The following is a 27,604-nucleotide window of genomic DNA, read 5'->3' on the forward strand; positions in this document are numbered from 1 at the left end:
GCTAATTTATTTTGATAGCGTTTCTGTAAATATACCGTGTAATTGTAGCTAATTCTGAAGTATCTCAGTGGTGCCATGAACTGCTACTACTGTTAGTGTTTGTATTCACATAGTGGTAAAAGTTCAAATTAAAGTGCAGGCTCAGTGTGCAAGGTGCTGGGTATGAGACTCCTGATAATTAAGAAGATAATTACATAACTTTCTCACATATTATATTGTTGGCTTAGCAAAGAAATGGAGAAGAGTATTTCCTTTTATCTGTTGCTAGAGCAAAGGTATACAAAAGGAGAGACAAGTAACTGTGTCACGAGAAGAAATGGCTAAAAACTGAATTTACAGGGATCAGAAAGGAGATGTTTCTAGTTATAAAAGCAGTCTATCATGTTAAAATGAACATTCATCAGTATTAGAAAGGGATTATGTAAAGTCATCAATAAAAACATCAGGAGGACTACACAGCCAGTAAGTTTTATTCCAGCTCTGTAATATTTGGAGAACTGGAAATAACTGTTACCCATTTGTCACTCAGAATTGCATACCCCAGTGTGAAACTGTTAAGCAAAAAAGGGAAACTTGAAGCAGAGATTTAAACCTGTTAGAGTTTTGAGATCTTGTGATCAAAGTGCTGCACTGGAATTGATGGTAAGGATCACTGGGATCAGTGCTTATAACATCTAGTGTTGTGTCATATTTACGATGTAGTGGTCAAACACCTTCACAAATTTTTGAATCACAAACTTTTGACAAAAATCTGATAAATTAGTTCACTTTTTTTTTTCCCAATTCCGCAACAAAGCTTAATCCACGTAACGCAAATCCATAAGTAACAAAATCTAAACTGACATGAATTCCGTTTACGTACAGAGGTGTATTGCTGGCCTCAGAATATTTTGATCCAAGAAATGTGTTTCCATCTCCTTTTGTTTGAGCTGCTCAGCATAAACTTTTGCTTTAACTGTAGCTCCCTTAAAGTAAAGGAGGACCGTTTTGTTCCCAATCTAGGCTCCAAAATCCATAGTTCTAGGAATAGCTATAGATGCTTGGGCATTCAAAAGGATAGGGAGAAAAATTTTTAAATTCTCTTAGAGTGTTCTCAGCATTGTTTAAGTAGTGGGTGTTGATTGCTTTGCTAAGGAAAGGACTCAGATTTATCTGTATTGTCAAATGGATCCCTAAAGAAACTTTACCTCTAGTAGTTCTGCAAATTGTAGTACCGTTTTATTAACTGAATGCATAGTGGCATTGGTAGCACGCTGGCTAAAGCTCCTTGTTTCATAATGGGTTGGCTTGGTGTATTTCACTGGGGATGATTTTGGAAAGCAAAGAGAACTAAAAATAATTTGAGGTGAATTTATATCTTTTACATATAATCTGCATAGGAATTAGCTTCATGTTATTCATAATTCTGTTACAAGTGCTTAGGTCAGGTGGTGGGATTAGAGCTTTCTTCTGAAAGCCGGGAGAGTACAAAATGCTCCGTGTTGTATATCTTTTTCATCCTAACATTCATCCACAGAATGCCTCTGCTCTGAAAATCTTTGACACAATAATCTTCTCAGGCTGTGTTTCCTTGCTTCCAGACTGCCTGTCTAAAAGCTGTGATAACCCTGCTAAGTCAACACAGTCATAGAATCATTAAGGTTGGAAAAGACCTCCAAGATCATCCAGTCCAACCATCCCCCTACCACCAATATTACCCACAAAACCATGTCCCTAAGCACCGGATCCAACCTTGAACACCCCCAGGGATGGTGACTCCAACACCTCCTTGGGCAATCCATTCCAGTGCCTAACTACTCTTTCTGAGAAGAAACGTCTCCTAATTTCTAACCGAAACTTCACTTGGTGCAACTTGAAATTCCCTGTAGTCCTATCACTAGTTATCTGTGAGAAGAGGATGACCCCCAGCTCCCCACAACTTCCTGAAGTAGTTGTAGAGAGCAATAAGGTCTCCCCTGAGCCTCCTCTTCTCCAGACTAAACAGCCCCAGTTCACTCAGCTGCTTCTCATAGGACTTGTGTTCCAGGCCCTTCACCAGCTTCGTAGCCCTGCTCTGGACATACTTCAGGGTCTTGATGTCCTTCTTGTACTGAGGGGCCCAGAACTGAACACAGTAGTCAAGGTGCGGCCTCACCAGAGCAGAGTACAGGGGGACAATTGTGGAGGAATGGTTAAGTAAAATAGGACATGTGGATGTTGGGCAGTTAGGAGGCAATGGGCTAGTAAAGTACCGTACTCAACTTACATGAGTCTGGGCACGTATGCAGCTGGCTGAGAGCCAATCAGGCTCAAGGACACGATGCCCTTGAGCGATTGGGAAAGTCCCTAAGGCGGACGGTGGCTAAAAGAAGGAGGAACTACCTGAAAAGAGCGGGAAATGTTAGCCAATCCTGAGCTTAGTTTTTGCAATATGTATGAGTTGATTATGTTCAAACTAGATAAAAGGCGACTGAGCTATCCATTAAAGTTGAAGTTCATTGTTCGCTCATATTGAGCGTCTGTGTCTTCCTTCCGTCGACAACAGACAATCACCTCTCTGGTCCTGCTGGCCACACTACTGACACAAGCCAGGATGCCGTTGGCCTTCTTGGCCACCTGGGCACACTGCTGGCTCATGTTCAAGTGAGCATTGACCAACACCTCCAGATCCTTTTTTTCTGCATAGCTTTCGAGCCACTCTGCCCCAAGCCTGTAGTGTTGCATGGGGTTGTTGTGGCCAAAGTGCAGGACCCAGCACTCAGCCATGTCGAACCTCATTGGCCTCTGCCCATTGATCCAACCTGCCCAGGTCCCTCTGAAGGGCCTTCCTACCCTCTGGCATATCAATACTTCCTTGGTGTCATCTTCAACCATCTCCTTCATTCACCAAACCGGGAATTCTGTACAAAATTCTAGCAGTGGGGAAATTGTATAATTGGAGTACACACTTAATGCCGTGCTTCATGGTAGCCTGATGTTTTTTTACTCTTACTATCTGTTGTAAGGTGTGTGTCTGCAGCATATACTGCATTTGTGTGGAGACCCAGAACCTCATTCAACAGTTTGATCTGGAATTGGAGCTGGGGCAGTCGTTTCTCATGCTGTGACGTGAGGGTTTCTGTGGTGCTGAAATGAGGGGGTGCCTGGTAAAAACCCAGGAGTAAAACCAAACAGAACAAATCCAACTCCAGCCAACTATTCTAGACTGGTTTTTTGCTGTCTGATATTGAGTGGATTTAGAAAGTATGCTTGTCCCAAGCCAGTAGAATTAAAAAAAAAAAAAAAAAAAAAGGCAAATCTATGCTAAAATAATGATATAATTCTCCCACATACCTGCACAGCTGAAACAGTTCATTTTCTTACCTTCTTCCAGGACTTTTTTTCCCTTGACATTTAAAAAAAAAAAAAAAAAAAGCTCTATTGGCGTCTGTGTGCATTAAAAGCAAAATAAACTGTTTTCTTTTTTCATTTCCTGTCATTTCATGCTTCCGTCAGGTTTTTGCCAGGAGAAAGGAGAGGTCAGTACTCAGTTGTTTAGGAAAATATGACTTAATTGGTCTCATGAGGAAAGTAAGATAGCAAGGTCAGCCTCTCCTCCCTTCACCTGGAGTCCCTGGGACACTAAATGTCAGTTTATTCTTTTTTTCTTAGCTTACCTCTATGCTTAGTTTTGTGTTTTTTTTTATTAAGAGCACCCAAAATCAATTCAGTCTCAGGCAGGGAAAAGCCCACACTGCATGAATGAACCTGGAGTGGAACAACCCCAGGTCCCAGTACATGCTGGAGGCCACCCAGTTGGGGAGCAACTCTGCAGAAAAGGCCCTAAGAATCCTGGGGGACACCAAGCTGAACGTGAGTCAACAACGTGCTGTTGCTGCTGAAAAAGCTAACAGTATTTTTGGCTTGCGTTAGGCACAGTATTGCAAGTACATCAACAGAGGTGGTCCTTCTGCTTTACTCAGCACTGGTGAGGCCACACCTGGAGTGCTGTGTCCAGTTCTGGGCCCCAGTACAAGAGAGACATGGACATACTGGGAACAGTTCAGTGGAGGGCTGCCGAGATGATCAGGGGCCTGGGGCACCTGACCTATGAGGAGAGGCTGAGTTGGGACTGTTCAGCCTGGAGAAGAGAAGGAGGGATCTTACCAATGTCTATAAATAACTGAAGGGAGGGTGCAATGAAGATGGAGCCAGGCTCTTTTCAGTGGTGCCCAGTGCCAGGACAAGAGGCAGTGGGCACAAACTGGAATGCTTCAGAAAATGAATATGGACCCATGAATTCTCTCTGTTAGGTGTCAGGCTGTTGTGTGACTTCCAGGCTTCTGAAGTTTTTGGCTCTTTAATGCAGCTCTTATTTGCTGATGGGCCTTTACCCCTCCCATAACTGTGTGGCCTTGAATAGACTAATCATGCTGGAGCTATGGAATGATCTACCTTCTGCAGAAAATGCTTCCAGAGTCAATATATTTAAATATTGTTCAGTCCTTTGGACCTAAACAATGTTTAGAGTAAGGAGAAGCCTCAGTAAAATACCTGTTCTTGTACACCAATATGAAATTTCACCAAAAAAATATATATATGCTAGCTGGGTGAGAGACAGAGATGCCTCGTAAAGCACATTAAAATAACCAAGTTTGAGTTTTAGAATTTTCAAGTACTTAAATACCATGGCAACAAGAGCTTCAGTACTTGTGGTGATTATGGACAGAATTCCCACTCTTTCCTAGATAGAGGCAATAGTCCTCTGAGAGCTTTGAAGTGTTCTGCAAATCTGAGGCAGTCACGGGTGCTTGTAAAAGGAGAATTTCTCTCCCTAGGCCTGACCTTCCCAGCTATTAGCTGACAGTCAGAGTCCTTGGCAGCGTCCCATCAGCTCTAGCAGACTCACAGATCTGTGTGGGGTACATCCCATTGAATAAAGTTGCTGATGCTGTGAAAGTGTTTGCTGGGCTACCACAAAATCGTGCTTAACTCCAGGCAAGGTTTAAGACATTGTTTTTTAAACTTAAAATCTGACATACCAGTCAAGCAGCAGTGTTGAAAGTGCAGCTAGCTGAGAAGGCATCTTTTCATGCCCAGACTGTGATGAGAGTCATGGGAAATATGTCCCAGTTCCAGAACTGGATACATAAATTTTATTGATAATGAGGCATGCAGCTTATTGCTAGCTCTTGAGAAGGATCAGATATAAGTGGCAAACTGAACAAGGACATCACAACACATTGGAATTGAGGCTACATTGCATCATAACCAAAGTTCACTGGACTGGGGGGAATTCCCTGATAACCTCTCTTACAGGGTTTCTGAGAGACATAGATCCCTGAGTAGGGAGTTGTTTTTGATGACTGACTGACTTAACATGAGGATATTTGAAGACCCTCGGAAGCTTTAATGAAGGAGTTGTTCAACTGTAGCCTTCCTCTAGTCATAGGTGACATTCCTCTCTTAAGGATGGCAGCATTTTGGCAGTACTCTGCCAGTGATAAATAAAGTGTCTTAACATTCTGTATTTTTAAAATAGTAGCACTGGTTTCTCCCATTTATTTTTCTAAAAAGCATTATTTAATCCTTTCTTAACAGCATTTGAAAAGAAAAGAAAGCACAAAGGAAGAGTTTCTCTCTATTGGCTTATCTTCACTGTGCCTCTCTCCCAATCTGCTTCCTCCTTATAATCACCAAGTGAAGATGAGGAGCCTGCTGTGAATATGACGTCTCTGACTAGTGTCATTGCCTCCAACCAGTCTGAGTGGGTGTCCTTCGCAGATGAGCTGCTCCTCCCGGTTAAGCCACGAGGTAAGGTACTTCTGATTTTCTTTGAATTGTTTAAGACCTTTTGTTTGATTTATACTATCATATACATAGCATTGCATAGAGTATTATCATTTAGGATCATAGAGCTTGCCTTCTAAGTAGAAGTGATATGTCCTGTTACCCTGACATAATATGAGAATTGGGGCCAAAAATGTAAAGCACTTTCCCACCTCTTAGCACAGATCTGTTACATGGTTTGGGTCTGTCCTTGGAGATACAAGGCAATATCCAATTGACCATGAAGGAAATCTCACCTATTACAATTAGGTGCAAATCTATGCCCAGTGTTAGGTTAAAAACTGTATTAGATGAAGGAAAATTTTCCATGTACATTCAAAGGCAAGTTTTAGAGGTTTCAATAAAAAAGATGAAGTAATGGTCATTCCTACCAATATTGCTGTTTGTTTTTATTTTTTTCTTTGTCCTTTTTTTTTTTTCTCTCTCTCTCTATTTTAGGTAGCACTGAGGAGCCTCTGGAAAAATGTTTTTCTTCTTCAGACACCTCCTCAGAAGAGAGCCATAATGTGGATGGAGAATTTCAGGACCTCTTCCGTACAGAGACAGATGATGCAGGTGACAAGCCCAAGGAGGACTCTACTGCGCTTGGGAACCATGTGTGTCCCAGAGCTGATCTGTCATCATCTATCAGAGCTTGGGTTCAGTTTGAAGATGCACCATGGACCAGTGCTTCAACCACCCATCCACAAGCAGGTGAGGCACATGCATGAAAAGGTCCATTCCAGTAACTTAACAAAATTCAGTGAGAGCCTACCAGATTTTTACCTTGCTCTTTGATCTCTGAGAGGTTGAATTTTGATTACTTTGTACTATATTTTAACACAACTAATGTTGTCAGAGTTTCAAAATGGATCATAACATAGTTCTGGATTGATCTAGCAACATAAACACAATGTCTTTTCTTCATGAAAAAAAATGAAAAGTTTCGGTGATTCATTCACCCTATACATGTATCTTGACCTTGGAGACTGCCAACATGCATTCTTGGGGAAACAATGCAGTGGTATTTGTAGTAGTGATGTTTGTTATGTACAGGTATGAACAGCCATCTGAAAAGTCTGAGCCATGTTTGCTCCTGTAATCTGGAACTGAAAGAATGTTGATTCCTGTCTGTGTTTGATGTCGTTATCTGCTCATAATCCCCACACTGCTTTTGCCAGAAGCTTAGAAAGACCAACTGCTAGTGTGGCAGTTCCATCAGGTTTTCTTTGCTGTCTTCTGATGCTCAAGCACCTTGAGATTTACAAAGACAGCAGAAGTCGATCCTATCTCCAGGACTGCATATGTTTTTGTTCCGATGTAAAAGTTCTTTCTGACATGCTTCAAACATGCATGCAAAGCTTCTGGCTTACCTCCTCAGCTTGCATTAACTCATACAGCTATATAAGCTTCTAGCTTTTCTGTATGAACACACTTCGGTTCCGTCTCATAGGAGACTGCGGAATAATTACCCAAAGAAAACATTTAGTTTACTTTTTCATGCCTGAATTGAGATACTCTCTCAATAATACCACTTGGTTACTTCTAGTTATTAAAGTGGTTTTAAAAGTTACAGTTTCATTCTCCTCACTGAGTCCATCAAATATTCCCTGCAACGTAAATAATGCTTCTGTCAGAAAACTTGGATTAGCAGCTTTGAATTGGGCTTTAAGTTTTTTTCCATCAGCTCTCTTTGTGGGTCCTACAGGTTAGTCCACTTAAGACAGTGGTTAGAATTTTGTGCAGGACAGGTGGGGGAATCTTCAGGCAAATATTTTTTCTTTTAAGCTCTTCATTAGTCCTATTTACCTTTATGTTTGTTTTTTAATTGCTCTTAGTTGTAAATATTTACTGATCCTGGTGAAAAGGAGAGAAAGAATAGTACTCACAATTGTAAATCTGTAAAACTAAGGTGCTTTACCTCTCTATTTCACAGTTAGGTGAAAACAATACAGACCCTCCTACTTTCTCTTACTCATACAGATACATACAGCCACATACTTTTTCAAATGTAGCTGTTGGTTGCTCTTATACCACATTTCCTTCCTACTGTGATGTCCCTGTTGACTGGAAAATCTTAAGTGCACCTTATTAAACAGCAACAACAAAAAAAAATATTTGATCAGACTAAAGAAAGGTAGCTGGAAAAAAAAATAAAAAAAGAAACTAATTTGATGGTTTATTACTTGATTTCCTGTTCTTAAAGGGATGTGGCCAAGTTTCAAGGTCTGTGCTTAGCAAGAGCAGTGCTTCTTGGTTTGTATTTTCAGACACAGGATACAGATTGTAGACAGAGCTCTTGGATATCCAAAAGAGGTGATCAGAGAAGACTGTTCAAAAACATGTCTGTTTTTAAAGGAAGCACCCATTTTTGCTCTGTAGTGCTTGGCCTAAGTGATCCATGCCACTGGAGGGATATTTGCACTCTAACTTTCAGCATCAGACTGAGATTAATGGAGGAGGATGGTTCCCCTGGCAGGCATATTGTGAGCCTTGCTTTGTTACTCCCTGTAATCCCTGTGTGGGAGGCTGCTTTTCTCTACTTACTACATAGGAAGCCTAGGGAGATTTTTTTCTAAAATGAGGTGATGTGCATAACCTGTGTTTAAGATCCATATTTATGAGCCAGTCCCACTCCTCTTCAAGACCCCATCATTTAAATGGCCAGACCAGCACAGCTGACAGCCACCAAAGGGGAGGTCACAGAGCATAAGAGATGACAGCTATTTGTTGCTGGCTGTCTGCTCCGAGGGGGTTTTGACAGCCGGAAGTAGGATAAACTTCAGGCTTGTTCTCAGTTAATAATGCAGTCACATCTTTTTTTGTGAGCAGCAGCAAAGCCAGAATATTTCTGCTACAACCGTGATACACTCACACGGTCTGTGGAAAGCCTGCGGTGACAGCAATTGTTCATTTCCAGTAGCAAACAGCCCACATGAGAACAATAGTGAATAGCCAGTTGGAGGGGAAGAGTAGGAACACCGACTATCAACAGCCAGATTGGTGTGAGAAGGATGGAGATGTTTGAAATCTGTTTCCTGTGTAGGCAGCTGTGAAGAGCGATGTCCTGAAGTCTCAGCATCCCCAGCCATGTTCCTGTCAGGGCTCCAGCACTTAGGAAATTGTCTGTCTGTCTCTCCACACTGAAGCATCTGCACAGCTGACTAGACAGTTACCCTGACCAATGGCCAGGCTGCCTGGAAGCACATTTTGAAAATCGATTGCAAAATGATGTTTCCAGAGCACCTTGAGAGCAGAGAGGACAGGTTCTAGCAGAGACAGACGCTATCTTCTTCTGACCCTAGTGTCATGATACTTCTGCACACGTTCCTCAGAAAGTGAATCTGTCCAAAAGTGATCACCATCTGGAAAAAATATTACTTTAAAAATGCAGCTACCACATGGTGGTTATCCTGTAGGAAATATGTTTAAAAGAAAAGCAAATCTAATGCTGGACCCTTGTTCTGGTAAAAGTGAAAACATTATTGAGGGAGCAGAAACCAGGGGGACTGATAGCAAGAAACAGGGCTGAAAAGAATTCAGAAGATGAAAAGAAAGCATAAAAGCTGAGGTGTAGCAATGAAAAACATACATTGTGAGCCTTAGAGTAGAAGTTGCCTTTGTTTAGGACATTCCTGTAAACCCTTCATTCTACCAGCTTCAGACAGAATAAATGCCTGAAACATTTGAAAAGCAAAATCTCTTACTTTCAAAATATTTCTGCCTTTCAGGTTTATGCATAGGTGACTGACAGCTGCATAGTCATATGGCTTTCTCCCTGGGAAGCAGTAGCTCTTGAGTGAGGCCACAGACATATTTAGTCACAGAAATGATGCATTGTGATGCCCTCTTCCACATTTCCCTTTTGCTGGGAAAAGAAGAAACATGATTTTTCTCATAGTTATTATCTGGCTAGTCAGACTCGTCAAACTGATACTGCAAAAATGAAAACTGGGATGTTTAGAAATCACCCAAATGTTCCTATCACAAACGTTACATAATCAGTAAATGATCACAGCCAGCCAGTGACATAACATTTGCATTTGTTATACAATGGGCTTTCAGCTAGCAATCTCATATTCTATGGGTGTTAGCTGCACCCTTGCATTCAATGAGGTATTCAGCAAAGCACCAAAATTAGAGCGAGGCAAGATCTATTACATCATCTGTTCCACCCCCACTCCTTCTTCCCGAGAGCTTTGTCTAGTTTTAAATGGCTCAAGTAACTTGGTCTCATACCATGTCCCTTGAGAGGCTGTCCCACAGTGAGACAAACCTCAGTTTAACCATTTCATGATGTTTTGTCTGAAAGTGGAAAGTACGTGCAGGACGAGGTCAGCAACTGAAGACTAGACAAACTGAGATGCTGTCTAAAAATCAAGAAAATCAGAGGTCCTGTGTGATAGGAAAAAAACAATGTTTATATTTAAAAAGGTTTATGGGAATACAGTGCAGGGATCAAGGAATATGTCCTCAAAACATCTAAAAGGAATGAATGCTTAACAGTAAATCTGTTAATTAAAATCCAAGCCAATGTATTAAGAACAAATGGATGCAGAAAAATAAAAATGCAAGTAGAAGGACACGTTGGAAAACACAGAAGGAAACACTTTGGGAAACAAGGAGTTGATTTTTCACTATTCTTTGCATGCTATGGGATTTGCATTTTCCAAACAGTTCTGTCCCTGGTCTTTCAACACAAACAGATTTCTGAGAACTGCTGCAACTGCAAGGCGTTGCCTCGGCATCTACTGACATTGGAGATTGAATTCCAAATTTCTAGGAAAAAAACTATATTATTTAGGATTTCTGTTTCAGAACTTCCAGGAGGTTGGAGAGCAGCAGGAGCATCTTAGGACAGGCCTTAGCATGCAGATGTTTGGTTCAGCTTGTCTTGCTTTTTGAGACTGGTTGTTGTTTGACTCAGTATAGGGAAAAAATTTATAGTTTCAAGTTCAGGAACCTAACAGTGGTAGGTGGAAGTTGACTGTAGTAAGATCCTAAAGAATGCCTGTTACAGGAAAAGCTCTCTATGGTTACTGTTTTCCAAAATAAACGCCACTTTATTTATAAAAAAAAATTATTCTTCCAAAGTGGCACAACTAACCTACAGTGAAATTAATTTGCCCTTATGTAGAAGTGTTGTGCAATGACGTTCCAGTCAGTGTCACTCATTAGACAAAATTTGGGTTTGGAAAGCAACAAACAAAAAAGAATTACTGTTATTACATAAGTATATGAATTATTAAATCCTATGTGTGTCTAAATTAGACTGGTTTTTATATTGCTGACTGACTTCAACAAAACAAAAAAGGGCACCACTGCAAATTTACAGCTAAGACCTTTTTTATAAAACACACTTAGAAAAAGTGTGTCTTGTTACTGGTTCACATACAGAGCTCAGCGTTTAAGCGTGTCTTCTGTGTCCAATTGAGCATTGTCCATCAAAGCAACTTCAGGTAAGGTTTTAAGGTTTGCTTTTCAGATACCTCACACAATGTTTAACAAAAGGCCTGAGGGGCTGGCAGACTATAATCAGGTACTTGTCATCGCTTCTTGACAGGCATCAAGCATGACACAGTGCAGAATTACTGGATGGAGAAGTGGGGCTTTTTAGGTTGTGTTACTATAAGATAGTTGTCAGTATGTGTGATGTGATAAGGAGATAGATATACTTTCAGCTCCTCATCCTTCAGGATGACTACTCAGAAGCAGCTCAGTACATAGGCTCACAGCTGTACAAATATAAATAGATTAGTGCCTGCTTACCTGAGGGTAACAGCGCAGCTATATAAAGTAAATTTGCACTTAGCTGGCAAGGCAGGGAGCACTGTTTGCATAGTACCTCTATGCACACAGAAGGGTATGTTTTTCCATAACGAGATGGTGTCCCATCACACTGTTCTGATGGAGAGAGAGATAGAGAGAAATCCTCTTCAGTGTTAATTTGCCATTTTCTTCCAAAGTATTTGTCAGCCTGATAAAGGTTGGTTATGTGTTACATGCTGAGGCGAGAACCTCTGTATCTCAGGATGTTCTATAAACGCAGATTTGAGGTGCACTGAAATATTTGCTTGTTTAAGAGATAAACGTAGATTTACAAATTTAGCAAACAGTTATTATCCCAAGGTTAAATTAGATATTCTTTAGTTCAGGAAGATTTTTTACTGCATCTTTTTTTTTTCCTCTTTACTCACATTTGTTAACTCAAATGTTAATGTGAGTGATATGGTGGGTAGAGTTTGCAAGACAAATTCATAGTAGTGCATGAATAAGATTGTTCTATCAGCTCTGGATGATGGTTAAGCAGGACTTACTGCTTGACATGTAGGCTCTGGCAAGAAAGTGGAATGGGATTTTTGGCCTAAACTAAGCAGAAATGTTATTCATTTTATTCAGATTGGGGTACTTCATTCTGCATATTCAGACACAAAAGCCATTTCTAATTCACATCAATAGATCATCTTATTTTTATACTCTACTCCCATATGTAGCTTCCTTAAGATGACTGCTGCATTTGAATGGGCACCACAGGTACAGAATGCTTAATGAAATACAATAAAACCACTTTATAAAACCTATGGTGCTGTAAGAACTCCACTGTGTCACACAACGTAGATACTCAGATATTGTCAGCAGTGGCAGAAGCACAAAATCTAACTGCTCTGAAAAGGTACTGCTTCTACAATACTTGAACAACAGGAAAACTAATAGTTGCCAGCAGTATGGGATGTAAGGCGGAGAGCTGAGTAGTGCTGCTCCCATCCAGTGGAGTCTAACAGTGCCATGCACTTGTTAAGTTGCTGTGTGTTTGTTATAAAATAACTGTGTTGCTGTGGGTGTTGGAATTAATACTTACAGAGTCTCAGTACGATGGTGTAGTGTATCTCTGGAATAGTGATCGTCTGGTTCTGGATGATTGCCTTGTAAGTCTCTCACTGGTGCCTGTTTGTTTCCTGCATCCAGTGTCTCCATCAAAAGCACCCAGCTGGACCTCCCCATCCTCCAATTCGTCTGAGAGGCATGCCCATGCATCGGAGAGCAGCTGGACAACCAACTCGGAGGATACCAGCAGCCCCAGCATTGCTCCATCCTACACAGATCTGCAGTCAGTTAATACTGAGGACTTGACTAGTGGTGGAACATCTGCAGCAGATTCAGCTGGTAAGAGGGGAGCTTCAGGTTTCTGTCTCAATCGTTTTGACATTACTCAAGCACTGTGCTCAGAATTGAACTACAGGAAATGCATCCAAAGCAGAACAAACTCAAGGATTAGGCAAACTAATGCTTTTCTTTTAGGTCCAATCCCCAAGTAATCATACTTGGATTTTGCACACCCATGATATGTGCAGGCTGCCAAAGTAAGAGCCAAATGCAACTGTGTACCTGTTGGTGGACTTAGCTCAGTGAAATGCTGCAGAATTTCTTTTGCATACCACATCAGCTGAAGCTCTTGGTATATGAGGAGCTCACTCTCAGTATATTCTGGGAGAAGTCCAGTGCCCTTCCTGGTCTTCTGTGCAGAAATGCTTTTAATTCACCAAAATGTTCAGCTGAGGCAGGCATAGGTCTCCATGCTTCCTGCAGTTTCAGTGAGTGCCAAAACACAGATCCAGGCTGCTGGATGCACTGTTACTGTAGAATAACAAAAAGACAGCATAGGAGATGACAGGTGGTGGTTCAGCAGTAGATTTTGATCCATTAAGGATATTGGCTGACTTTACAGTGATCTATTCATGCCAGATGATGCCCTGACTGCAGAGAAATTCTCTGTGTGGCATTGCAGCTCTTTGCACCTCAGTTGTATTCTAGAACCTCTGAAGCAGGAGAAATACCAGAGTGGTGCCATCAATGTCATGTGGAGCTGGGATGATGAGAACTCCTGCATGATAAAGCAGATTTTCACAGAGCACAAAAAGAGCTCCTCTTGGGCTTGCCATGTCAGAACATAAAAAGGAAAGAAAGAAGCAGCTCCAGGAGCAGGCAATTCCTGGAGCACCTGCAGTACATTGGAAGCTATCAAGACGAGTCTGAGGACAGTCAGTGGCTACCCAGTTTGGTGAGAATTGATTTGCTGGTACCATAATAGCTCAGACAAGTAAGGCATTTAATAATGTGTTTTACTCTTAGGTGGTGAATGTAACAATGTGTGTAACAGATGTGTTTTGCTGCTCTAAAAAAAAATCAACAAAAACAAGAAATCAAATTTTGATCTATTTAGTGATGATCAGGACAATACAAATATATCAGGTTTAATTTTTTTTAAGTAAGAAAAATGTATAGATGAGAAAAGCTTGAAAAAATCTGGTCAGTGGTCAGAGAAAAGTTATTGTAGCAATGGTGAATTTTTATTGTCTGAACACCACAGAAGATAATCTTGGATATGCTGTTTCCAAATATCACCACCTGTCCTGAATTTACGCGGCATGCAGAATGCTTAAGCATCTACTGCATGTCAAAGTTCAGGGCACAGCATTTTGCAAGGGAACGAATGAAAGCCTGAGGTAGGTCTGAATGCAGGCATACACAGAGCTGAGTCCCAGTGGTGAAAATTGTAGTGTCCAGGGATGTTAGGCTATAAGCAAGTAAAACTAGCTGGCAATCAACTTTCTCTCAATTTACACAAGATTTAAGAGCAAAACCATTCCACGGGCTTAAGCTTTATTAAGCTCATGTGTTTATGTAAGATATGACCTCGGAAGATATCCTAGAATGATGGTAGAGACCTCAGCAGTCCTAGTCTGAAAGTTTACCCTCACTATGGGGGGGATCACAGAAAGCCTCCTGACTGATGGAGTCTGGATAAGATCAGTGATTTCCTATAAAGACAGTGAGGTTTACAGCAGTGAAGGTAAATACAGCATGAGCAGACCTGAAAGCAAAGATTTGCTCTTCAATCAGAGAGCAGTTAGAGGATGCTGTGCTTTATTGCCAGTGCTGGTTTGAACTCCAGCACCAAGAAGCCTTTTACGATACCTTTGTTATATGAGGGGACTGTTCCAGCCTGCAGCAGCTAGCCCATAAATGTGGATCAAGTGACAGCAGACTGTCCGTATAACATGGGCACCTTTATATGGTTATAACATGAACTTTACAAGCCAGGGATTGTAAAGTGCTGTGGTTTCACAGTGTTTGTGAAGCTGTATTTGGTGCTGGTAAAGTGGCCTGTAGCTTCAGAGCTTCCTCCTGTGCATTTCTGTGTTGCTCAGCTTGGATCAGCAAGGAGCATGAAGAGAAGCACTTTTGGCATTTCTGCTGTACTCTGCAACAAAAATAACACAGGACATCTCTGTTGCTGATACAACTGAAGTATTTATTCATTCTTAAATGGATGCCTGCCTCTATTAAAAAAAAAAAAATCTGCACATAAGGGGAGCAAGGGAGAGCTTTTTGTTATGATTTGATATTTGGAAGCCCTGAGATCTGTTCAGAAGTTGCACACAACTACCTCACAGCTAGGTGTTTCGCATTAGAACCTAGCTTAGCTTGGATTTCTGCACTTCACTGTTCATCTCTAAAATAATTTTATTTATATAAATTAAAAATAAATATTGACTTATTAAAAATTAATATATATAGGATATATATGTATATACTAAAATAGATAAGATGTATTATACATTAGCACATGTAATATTTAATAGAATAATAAAATCTATATTACACATAATCATTAAGTTTATATATAATTATATGCATTATTTATATTATGTATGGCATATATTACTCTGATTTTCTATGATACATGCATAGGATTATCATATATATGATATGTGTTTACACGTATATACACACACACACACAGCCTTGTGTAGATGTTTGCTGTATATTTTAGGTGTTTTACTGCCAGTTCTGTTGTTGTTTACGCACTGATTGGTATCTATGGAGAGCTGGAGATACGCCAGGTTTGATGTTGACAGCTCAGCTTGCTGAGCAGTTGTCCTGTTTGGCATTCTCCTAAAAATCCAGGACTATTGGGGATTGTGAGGGAATCACTCCATTATTATTTTCTAACATCTGCATGGTTGGAGATAGAAGGTTGCATGTGTGACCCATAATGGCTCAAAATTTAGAAAGTTAATAAATAACACAAGGAATTAACTTTGAGAGTTTTGTTATTTTAAAAGTAAACAGCGTGTTTTGAGGGGATTCTGCTGCTTTCTTTTTAAAACTTGGAGATGACAGCTCTGGCAAGCTTAGCTTCAGCTATTTCTTGAAGGTAATGGAGGGCAAATACTAGCCGAAGTTTGAACTTTTCAAACTTTCCACCTCGCCTTTTATGCAGTAGTTTTCATACAAATACTGTTTCTTTGGCTTTAGCCTGACAGATACTGAGTCCTGATATTATGAATGCAAGAATGGTATTCTGTAGGTTTTAAACAAGCAGCTTTGAACAGATTATACAGCTGTGCAGTGTGCTGGCATTGAATGCAAGAAACTGGCTACAAGCATTGTTACAAGCTGTGGAGATACTGAACATTAATAACGAAACCAGAGGGGAAATAACACATGCTGACAGTTACCACCTTCTGCCCAGAACTGCACTTCAGCAACGCTGTGTAAATATTAACCAACTTGTTCTGGTTCCAAGTCCCAGACACAGGACAAATCCTAGGTGGGAGAGCCTGCCAAAGTCAGCTGGACAGACTGCACAGAGGAGCATCAAACCGTGCCTTCAGGGAGGAGGGGACTAAGGAATATGATGAGGAAATAGCATCCAGAATCTGTTCTTGCACTTGCTCAGTGCCAGAAATAGAGGTTTTTTTCTTCCTCACATCCAATACTAGCCAGCAGCTAGCAATTCAGGAATTCTATAAACCAGTTTTAATCCAATATTTTTCTTAATATATTTCTGACTTCTGTAATGCTTTTGTGAGGTAGAACAGGAAAGCTAGGACTAGATAATTCAAGCAGTAGAGAAGTTCTGATCTGAAATCAGATATGCGTACTGGAAATCAGTTCTTCCTTAACACTTCATGAACGCTTTAAGGAACCCAAGAATCTTAGTGTCCTCTGCATAGGTGTTGATGGAGTCACTGTCTTTGTCCCTCCTTATAGCAGGAAGGAGAGGCACAGGAAATCTGTCACGTGAGAGAGGGAAATGTTAGAATCAGTACCACAACAAGACAAAGTATATTTCTATCTATTATGTTGAGAAAATTGTGAAACAGGCTTGGTCTGCAGTCATCTTTTAAGATCAGCAGGGAGGACTATAATATTCTGCATATCTCAGGCCAAAGAACCTCACCCAGTCTTTTCTGCACCCAACCCATAACCACAGTCTGAGATACTGCATATTCTGAACAAGTATCTCCATAACATTTTTCTGATTAATATTAACAACAGCAAAGCTTGCCCCTATTCAGCCATCTCCAGCCCTTCAAAACTCCAAGTGTTTTCAACATGCAACTTTTTAAGTTTCAAAAAGGATTGCCCTAGTGGTAATACTTAAAGCAGAATCGAGATGTCAGTTGAGCTCAGCTCTGCCAGCCCTTGTGACCTCAGCTGAGACTAAAAGTAGTCCACTAACCTCAAAAGGTTCAGTATCTGCTTCATCTGTCCTCTAAAAAATAACTCTGATTAGTTATCTTCTCTGTTTTCCTCCCTTCCAAAGAAGAATGGTGTAAGTTGCTGTGGGACTGTCACATTCTTGCTTGTTCTTCAGGAATGCTGATGAGTTTCAGGAGGAGAGGATATAATGTTGCTCTCATATGAATAAAGGAGTTAGAAGAAAAATCAAAAGTGTCTGTTCCTACTCATTCCTACTAGGCTTTCTTATCCTGGTTTCTCCTGTGAATTAGTCTGGCTTCCTTTGCATCCCTGAAAACATCAGGTCTAGGATAGGGAAGAGGCAAAGTAAAAGAGGAGAAAGTGATGGTTTGAAAGAACAGGGTCTGATTTTAATGGTTGTGTAGGAACATTTCAGTTAAAAACATATATATATATATATAAATATGTTTTAAAACATATATATAAAACATACAGATATGGTCATTTTTCTGTTTAACTGTTTTCTTGCCTGTTCACCAGGGTAGAGTCAGTTCTGACTCCACCTGTGCTGTTGGCCCTGTACTGAAAGCAGCCAATGGACCATCTCCCAGTCGAGGTGCTGGGAATCATGTTTTTCCTCGTGGCTATTCTGAAGTGCAAACCACGGTTACTGTGAATTTGTACCAGTTATACTTTGTTAAAAAAACACTTAGTGCTGAACCTACACGGTGTTCTACATGAATGTCACAATTTTCACACGTATTCACTGATGTTTTTACATAGCTGGAGCAAGCGAAAGGGAAGCGGACAGAATTCTAGTCCCAGTCATGGGACTGAGCTGGTGAGGGCAATATCCTGAGAGAATAGATGTGGGTAGCTGCTTTGTAGTTTATCTCATGCCAGTGAGGCGAACTAGGTGGTGCGAAGCCCTGTGTTTGTGTTTGCAGTGCTGCAATTCCTCAGCCCCTGTGTTTACATTGGCTCCAGTTGCTCTCTAATGCTGTGCAGAAAGCCACATGCCTGTGTGATAAGCTGGAGAAGTTCAGTCAGAGATTTTGCAGCTGGGCAGGACATTTCAGTTGGAAGCATAATTGGAAATGGAGTACTTGCATACAGTGGCCATCTGTGCTGAAAGAAGAAAAGCTAGGGGTTTTTGTGCAATCTAAATTACTTCTGAACTTAAAGCCACTGGGAGTGAAGAGCACTTGAGGCATCTCCCGGCACCAAGTGTTTTGGTACAGTATGGAAATGGAAAACATCAGTGGCAATCTTCAACAGCATTATCTCACCTTTCATGTTCAGTTCCTGGCAGCGCACTGCTGTACCACTGATAGAAGCCAAAAATGGTACAGTAGAGATACAGCAGTCACAAAACCATAGAATGGATGGGGTTGAAAGGGACCTTAAAGATCACCTAACTACAACCCCCCTGCCATGGGCAGGGATGCCACTCACTAAATCAGGTTGGCTAAGGCCCCATCCAGCCTGGCCTTGAACACCTCCAGGGATGGAGCATCCACAGCTTCTCTGGGCAACCTTCTTCGTGTGGCACAGTGGCATGCCTGGTGCCCCATGGTGCTAGCTGCACCACTTCTGCTGTTCTCAAGCAGAAGGTAGCTGGGTTCACAGTGCAGAGAAGGTACCTACCAGGGAACACACATTTTGCACTTACATTTGTAAATTTGCATTTACATTTGTGAATTCAAAACAGCAGAAAAATAAGCAAGGCTTCAGCAATAGTAGTAATTAACAGGAGCTGTAAATTGTTTCATGTGCTCTTAATTAGAGATGTGCTATCCCAGTTCTGTGTGGAATTTCCTGTCTGAATAAGAAGGGGCTAAACAGAAGTGGCAATGTAAAACAGCAGGTGTAAAGGCTGGCTGGCGCATACAGCAAGAAAGAATGAGTGATTTCATTATGCCCAACTGCATAGATTTGTTTTTTTCTTCCTTACTGTGATATTATCTAAAACATAAGAGAGGTTCAAGGGATCACTGGACAGGATACACACAGCACAGGAACTGGAGAAGTGCTGATGAACGCCTTTAGAGGATCAATTACAGAGTCACCCTCTCAGTGTGGAATAAAATGGGAAGCAGGTTTGTTAAAAACAGGAAAAATGTAGGAATTATTTAAACAAAACATCTAGCTTCTGTGTTGACAATTTATTCTTTTGTGCCCACTTAGAAACTTTTCTTAATTATTTTTTATGTTCACTTTTATCAGAACTCCCACCTCCTTTATTCATTTATTTGGACCCAATGTTAGGGAAAAGAAATGACACTTACTTTCTGATCTTTCAAGCCAGAAGTGACCACAGCTGGATGAGAGCACTGTAAGGAGATTGTTGGTATGTGCCTCTACTTGAACACGTCTGCTTTCTAGTGGTCTACCGTTGATCAAACCAAACGTGTTGAAGCACAAATAGGACATCAGTGTTGTAGAATGAGCTTACTCATCTGTTATTAGAAGCAATTTGGGGTTAATTGTCCTAGTGTTGTCAGATGAGACTGAAGTCCTCTTGCCTAATCTTAGAACAGATACAAATTGATATTTGCATTACGACTGTGCTTGTTACACAACAATAAGAGGAGATTTCAGGCTACTTTGTTCATTCGGATTTTGGTTACTGAGAATTGTGAACCTGGATTTTGGGACATGGATGCGAGTCCAATATACTGGCATGGCATAATTTTCAAATAGCTGCAGCTCAGTATGCTCCTCTCCAAATCTAGCTATTTAGATCAGTACATAAAAGGATATTAGAGATCCTTTCAGCATACATCCCGTAGCTCAGTGCCCTCATTCACCTTACAGGCTTTGCAGAAGTTATGCCATTTAAGTGCAGACTTCAGTCACTAATTTACTGAATGGGGTGTATTTTCCCAGGTAGATGTTTTCAGAGAGCCTTAAACATGATTCACTTAAGATCATAGGAATAGAAGCTATTTCCCAGGACACCAACTGTAAACGTATTCATAACCACTTCCTATCCACTTGTTCCCATGCCAATATTACATTTTAAATAGATTTTGCCCTCTCCAATGTAAGTCCCTTTAATGTATTTATACAGTGTAATCATATCCCTCAATGTTTTCATTTTGCTGTACTGAACATGACAAGTTCTTCAGTATTCTGTTTCTCTTTTCTCCTGTTTCTCTCTGGCGCTTCTGTTTGAATTAATCTTTCTCAGATATGGTAATCAAAACTGCACAGACTGAGGTCTCACCATAGCCTGATGTCATGATAATATTTCCCTATCTTCTGGATTTCTCTCCTTGAAACACCCCCAGGATCTTATTTTCGTTTATGCTAGTGCATCAAGCAAGTACCTTTTTACTATATTCAGATTGACTTGCTTTATCCTAGATCACTCTTTCATATCTAATTAGTGAGTTCCTTCATCATTACAAATGTATCTGTCCTTAAATGCCTAAATTATGAACTTTATATTGTTTATTATATTTCATCCCATTTCTGTTCCACCCCTCAAGATGAACTGCTCCTTTCTGTATGATATTTAGAACTTCCTTTATATAACCAGTTCCTCCTAATAGTGTGCATTCAGCAAATACCATTAGCGTGCTCTTTTCTGTACCGTTATCATTAATTAAAATGCAGATAAAAGTAGTCTGTCTTAAAGAAATTCTACCTGTAGCTGCTCTAACCTAATACTTCTCTTATAATAGCTATCTTCCTTCTAGATTGGTTCTTATTTTTGTCTTAATACTAGTATCAGTCTCCATTTGAACTCTTTCCCAGATGGCATTACAGTATATGTTTTTTCTAATGCCTAAGGATCTATCTTTGGTCTGGAAAATCAGTTGTCAAAGAAATCTGTTAGCTTTAGCTGAAACAAACTACTTCTTTTAAAACGAGATTCCATCCCTTTTTCATTTTCTACTTTTCCCTCTTTCATTCCAAAGTCTTGCATAGTATTGCAGTCTGATTTTCAGCCTTGTGTTTTCCAAAGTCATTTTTACCCCCTACAAATAGTTACCATGTACGCTGTTCTCCACTTCTGTGTTACCATTCCCATCTGAAGTGACTCCTTTAAAATCCTTGTGATCGGAGCTGTAATTGCATATGCCAGTTCTTTCAAAGTTTAGGGATGGGGCTTATCAGGCCTCCTGATCTGAGTACAGTAACCTCTTCAAAATGTTTTCTTACCTCATTAATGTTAATTTCCACTTCCACTCCCTCCTTCTGATTATCTATCCTGCCTCCTGTGCTCTTATCGCTACATTCTGCATCATCGTTCTTATTAAAGAGTAGTAGCAAAGTATTCATTAGCTTTGGGGCAATGTCTAGGTGTGTTAATGTTTAATTATCACCACAGCCTCACTTCCTTGCTCTTTATATATACATATATGTGGTTTGCTTTGTATCCAGTGTGCAACATGACTGCCAAGGATTGTTTCTGAGGAAGGTAGGGCCCATTAAGCAGGTAGACTAGTCCTGTATTGGCTCTACTGAGCTTTCATCTTCAATAAGAGTTCTAGTTGTAGGGGAGAATTTAACGGAGATAGTGACAAAATAAGTCAACTTGGTAACACAAACAACAATATCCCTCATTTCAGTTGCTTAAATCATGTTAGACCAGAGATGAAGCTAAACCTGCTTGGAAAATCAAACGACTAGGGTAGGATCCCTTTCTGTCAGGTTTATCAGTGCATGCATAACTAAATTAATGTTTGGGAAGGAAGGAAAGAAATGCGTCTTCAGTGTTTATAGCAGCACAGTGGCACAACTCCACTGTCCACAACTGCGCTCTGTGGTCAGGAACATTTATTTTACACCAGCTCATACTTTAGCTGATGTACCCAAAGGGCTGGCTCTGGACATTGGTTCAGTTTTACCATGCCAGTGGAGAAGGTCCCAGGGGTGAGGAACATGGGGAGAGCTGCCAGAAGTGGGGCAGCGATGGCTGAAGGTGTGGGGAGACAAGAAGGACTGTGTGTAGGCGGGGGCTCCGACCTTGCCAGGAGCTTTGGATGTGGTCAGAGCCCCTCATCACTCCTTCACCGTTTTTTCCTCTCCTTGCTGCTTTCTGCCTTACCATGTGTGAGGATACAGGGCCCACATTGTCTGCCCTGGAGAAGAGCAGGATGTGGAGGCTTTCTGCTCTGCCTGCTGCTAGGGGTGTGGGAACTGCTGCTGGCAGGAAAAGCTGCCCACACACTTGGCAGGGCCGGGGCAAGGAACAGAGGGCTGTCGGGTAGGAATCAGCTGTTGGAGGCAGAGTAAGCACTCTCTGCCTTTGGCATAGGGTAGCCCGCAATCTGCCACACCTGGCAGTCCAGCACCTTTGGCTGCCATTTACGTTTTGCTTTTTGCTCTCTTTGTGTCTGCACACACAAACAAGCACTCTGGCACCTGAAAGAGGCGTAACTCACTGCGCTCGCCGTGAGACTCTGACCTCTGTGGGTGCAACTGTCTGTAGGAATCTCCTTGCTGGTTGAAATCTTTGTGTAAGTAGGATTTGAGAAGGTAGGTGCTTGTAATAGACACCTCTTGGCTCCAGCCCCAGGATTAGTCGATCATTTTCACAAGCACAGTAATGGAACAGCAATTACAAAGCACACTGTTTCCTGAAACACCCTAAGGCAGATTTTGGGGCAGCAGATTAATTTAATGTTTGAGCAGCATAAATGCAGATAAATTAACACTTGAGCATCTTCAATGCTCCATACCAAAGTGAGAAGTAAAGTGTAGGACAAGGAGATCAGTGGTTCCTAGCAAAGGGTAAATTATGATATGAAACGGACGTGTTGAAGTAGGTGTTTAGTAAGTAGCTGTTTTGAGTATTATCTGACATGTAGATAAGGTGTAAGCTTAGACTTAACCCCTTTCCCAGGTTTCATGTTATGCTAAAGCAGAAGTCCTGGTTTTCTGACTCAATACATAAAGAGGATGGCCCACCACAGCAGCACTGGCATGGCTGGAGGGAGCAGCATAGATCTGAGTCTGGATTCAGACTGATCTGCTGGATCTGAGTCTTTTGAAAAGTAGGGGTATATGCTGTACTGTCATTAACTGCTGAGGTCTTTCAGTATCTAAAATAATCTCTATGTGTACAACTCCATCTCAGTATAAATAATAGGTTCCTAGCACAGGCAGCTGCAAAGCTTTAGTCCATTTTGCATATGCTTTTTCTTAATATGTCCCCAATTCAATATGAATCCTCTTTTTTGGATTTTTTTTTTGTGCAGTTGCATAATTGTGAGTGTAGTGCTGAGATGTACGTGTTCTTACAAGAAATATGTGGTAAGACTGTCAGTTTTGAATGAAGTGAGATAAATTCATGTTCTTGCATAAGCACCAACAATGGTCTTGATTCTCTTCAGCAAAACATACAGCGAGGTCCTCCTCCAGAGAAGCCCAACAGAAATGTTTGCTCAGTGCAAAGAGCACAAGGATTTCTGTATGGCTGTGCCTGTTATATCTTGCCTTCCCCTAATCATGCATGTGTGTGCATTGTGGTGGGCACGAGTCTCATGGAAAGATCTGAGTGGAAGCAGAGCACAGCACACAGGGTCCGGAGAGTACTCTGGGCGCAGGGTCTTGCCAGCACAGCAGACAACTGGAGGGTGTTAGTTTATTTGACACACCAGCCGGGATGCCAGCTTCATTGCTTCACTGCCCTTCGGGGCTGCAGAGCTCTGTCTCCAGCACAGTGAGTTGGCTCTGAAAGTGGGACATGAGGTTCGCCCAGGGTGCTTCACTGTGCCTCCTCAGCGGCAGGCCCTTCGCTAGGCAGGCAGAATTAGGCTCTGGGTGGGAAAGTTTACACAAAAGAAATAGGGGGGCTTTACTGGAGGCTTTGCTTTCACAAGCCCATCACTCCTCCTCCCCCGGATTGAGTTGTTTGTTCAGGCCTGGTTGCCTCCAGCAACACATTATAGTGTGAACTATGGTGTATCCTGGGAGACCTGCAGGATTCTCTGCAAACCTTTTGAATTCTTAGTCTCCAAGGAGGGGGAGACAAAAAGGCATTTCACTCTGTTGACGCAGTTGCGTGGACATTGTTCTCCTTTTTTGAATGTTGGCTTGTCTCTCTGGCAAATGCTGTAACTGGACTCCACAGTCTTCATCTTGCTTCTTCATCTCAAACAGTAGAATGTAATTTTCTTGTTAAAGCCACCGACCTGCACTGCCTTAAAGGCTGTATTTGAAACCAGGCAATCTACTATGCCCAGCTGCAGAGGTTTCAGCAGGGCTGTGCACTTGTTATCTCTGTACACACAGGTCAGCCCTCACGGATGGTAGACTTCAGGCTTTCTGGGTACGTCTGGCCTTAAAGTAAACAAAGATTGTGTCATTCATGAGCAGTTTTCTGCTTGATTTGGCAGGGCCACAAAAGCAGTGAAGACGCAGTGACATGGATTTGCAACACGGGTATGTACTCAGAGCTCTGTTAAGGTCACATGTCTATGCTTAAATCGGTGCCACTGCAAATTCTTTAGATCTAAACAAGTATTATGAGAGCCTCTCCATGATGTTGTTAAACCCTGTAGGTACACATTTTGTCTCTGCTCAGTTTGAAATTACAGGACTCACTGATATTCCTCAGCTGCTTCAGCTCCTTTGGCTGCTTTGTGTCCTGTATTTACAGGGACCAGCCTGTCAGTCTCAGCATAGTTAAAACATTTTGAAAAGTATTTGATTTCTTGGTTAGTCATGTACATGTCCAGAGGCAGACAGTGTCAGACAAACTGAGCTCCCATAAAGCTCAAGGTGGGTTAGCTGAGAGGTCGGTGCTCCAGTAGCTGAGGCATCGACACCAGATGGCATCTCAGTAGCAGAGCAGAGTCAGATACAAGGCACACGACAATGGTGCTGGTGGTAAGGGGATGTTTCGGGAGGGCAAGAGGGTTGCAGAAATACACATAGTTGCAGAGTCGTGGACACACTCAGGGCCATGCCCTCTGCACCCAGGGGCACCACGTCCCTTGGCAGGCCTGGTTGCTGTGCTGAGGCTTTAGCCCTGCCCTTTATACCCCTGCTGGGGAGCTGCTGGGGCAAAAGACTAGCTGTGCCCTGCTGAGACTGACAGTCCAGCTGCACCCACAGAACAAAACCAGCTTGTCTCATGCCTCTGGGCAACCACACGGCTGAACGAATGGAGCAAACAGGTGTGAAGAGAGAAACGGAAGGGGAGAGGGGTTTGGCCGGAGCCAGTGGCTCCCTGTGTGCGGGATGAAAGGAAAATCAGGTCGGTGGAGACCAGCAGGTCAGAGGGGCTGCCCTTCAGTGCGGGAGGGCACTTGAGGTTAACCTGTTGCTCGCTGGGGGCCTGCTGCCAAGGACATCTCAAGTCAGACAGCGTGTGACCACGCCCCGGCATGCTTCTGCTTTTGTGCCTGGAAACGCAGCTCGGGCTTTCTCAGCTTTTTTTCCAAGGAAGAAATGAGGAGCAAGTACATATGAGGACACATGGGTAGCCTATATCTTTTCGTCTGGTTTGAATTCTTTTTTACTCTGTTAAGTAGGGAATGGCTTTAATCCATATGCTCCAGCCCATCCACTGTTTTACAGAGAAGTTTCAAAGCAACTCTTGAGCCTCCTGGCTCCCAGTACTTTGAAGAGAAAAGAGAGCCAGCAAAGGCCTCCTGGTGAAAGACAATTCTATTTTGGGTACTGTAATTGTAAGTGATACTGCTTCCTTACGTGTTCTTGCAGTTTTAAGGAGAAAAGGCTATTTTCACTTGCTGGTCTTTGTATACTTCTAGAGCAATCTTGTATTCCTCCCCAGAGGTGACTCTTATTTCAGGCTATAAAATGCATTCTTCAGTTAGCATAGTCCATACAGTGCTTTGGGATCATTTTAGTTGGAAACTGCCTTATTATGTGCAGATAAAATCATAAGTGAGGTCATTCTTGTCCTCCAGAAGTGCCAGCCTTCCTCATTTACTAGAATTTAGTAAACCCCTTGAAGACATATCCCAAACATTCCAGCAGATTGTTGTATGAGCTGCGCTCAAACACCATTGTGCCAGAGCAGGTTACTTCAGCTTCTTCTTAGCAGGTGAACATCTTGCCTTCTGTCAGTGAAGGTAAAATGGGCAAAGGGACTGTCATCCCCCTTTACTTGGCAGAAGACCCCTCTGCATGGGGAAGAATTTCTTTATAATGTGCCTAAGAATTTAAACTTCTGTTCATTGATTGGGTAATCATAGTAGCACTGATGCAAAGTAATGAAGGAATGGTATTCCCTGAGAAAATACATACCATACCAATTCTAGTAGTAGCTAATCCTACACTGAAGTGTCCTATAGTGTCATTTACATTTCATCAGCGATGATAATTTTTGCAGCTCACAAAAGACTGAAACTGGAACTAACTGTGTAGTAATCATTGGAGGTAAATATTTTTCACTGTTTTTCCCTCAAAAAATTAAAAACCTAATGCTGCCTTTATATTCCTTAGGTGATTTTTGTTTCTTTTAAAAGCCTTCAACTCAGAAAATCATGGCTGTGTTTGGAAAATGCAGTATTCTGTATTTCTTTGTATAAATGGAGCTGGCTTTGCAACGTGTTCAAAAAGTCAATTTCCACTTGACTACACACATCCAAATGGAAAAACATTTAAAAAGAGGCAAATACGATGGTGAATATACAGAAATATTTAAGAAAACTTCCAAGGTGTATGTCAAATCTGCTAGCATAGTTTATTTTAAAGTAAATTTCAAGTTAGCAGCTGTACAAAATGGTGGCCATACCATTTCTGATGAAGGAGGAAAAGTAACTGATAAAATCATTAAGGCAATGAACTGGGACTCAGACATGATATGTTCCTTGCTGTCTCTTTGTCCTCTGTGATGAATGGCAGGACAGATGATAATTCTCTTTATTACTAGCCCTGTAAGGATAAAGTCACTTTTAATTCCTGTGAAAAGGAAAAATGGGAACAATGAAGATCCTCCAACATAAGGTTCTTCTCTATGGTTTGTCCCACAGAAGTTTGAATGCAAAGGCTGCCTTTATCAGCTGCATGTTGATTTTATCAGCTTCTCATACTTTATAATTTGTCTATGAATTTTAAAGACCATCCAGTGGAGCAGAGATTAAAAATTAGCACCCTTTGTGTCCTATTGAAAGCTGAACAGCCCCTCCTTCTTAGGCACTGCAGTTCTTTGCTAATAAGGCTGACTGAACAAGTCTTCATTAAACTTCATGTTGCTGGACTGGAGAATTTATTCAGCCCCACCATCCGCTCAGACCATGACCTAGACAAATCAACCGTAATGCCTCAGATTTGAAAGGCCTTTGTTTGTCTTCTCACATTCTTAACGCAATTAGTAGCTCTGCAGCTTGTCTGCTTGGGC

The 27,604-nt window shown here is 41.5% G+C and overlaps 1 protein-coding gene across 1 annotated transcript in view; it reads left to right on the forward strand.

The window, feature by feature from the left end:
• Positions 1-5,684: 5,684 nt before the first annotated feature.
• The window catches only part of STON2 (stonin 2), a gene marked incomplete at its 5' end in the record, with an annotated part of 54,824 nt that continues 32,904 nt past the window's right edge, over positions 5,685-27,604 (forward strand). The window contains 3 exons of the mRNA XM_084288026.1: positions 5,685-5,772; positions 6,247-6,501; positions 12,754-12,951. Coding sequence (XP_084144152.1) covers positions 5,685-5,772; positions 6,247-6,501; positions 12,754-12,951 — 541 coding nt within the window. The remainder of the gene's footprint in view (positions 5,773-6,246; positions 6,502-12,753; positions 12,952-27,604) is intronic.

Source organism: Netta rufina (genome assembly GCF_964035555.1).
Source record: "Netta rufina genome assembly, chromosome: 5".
NCBI lineage: Eukaryota > Metazoa > Chordata > Aves > Anseriformes > Anatidae > Netta > Netta rufina.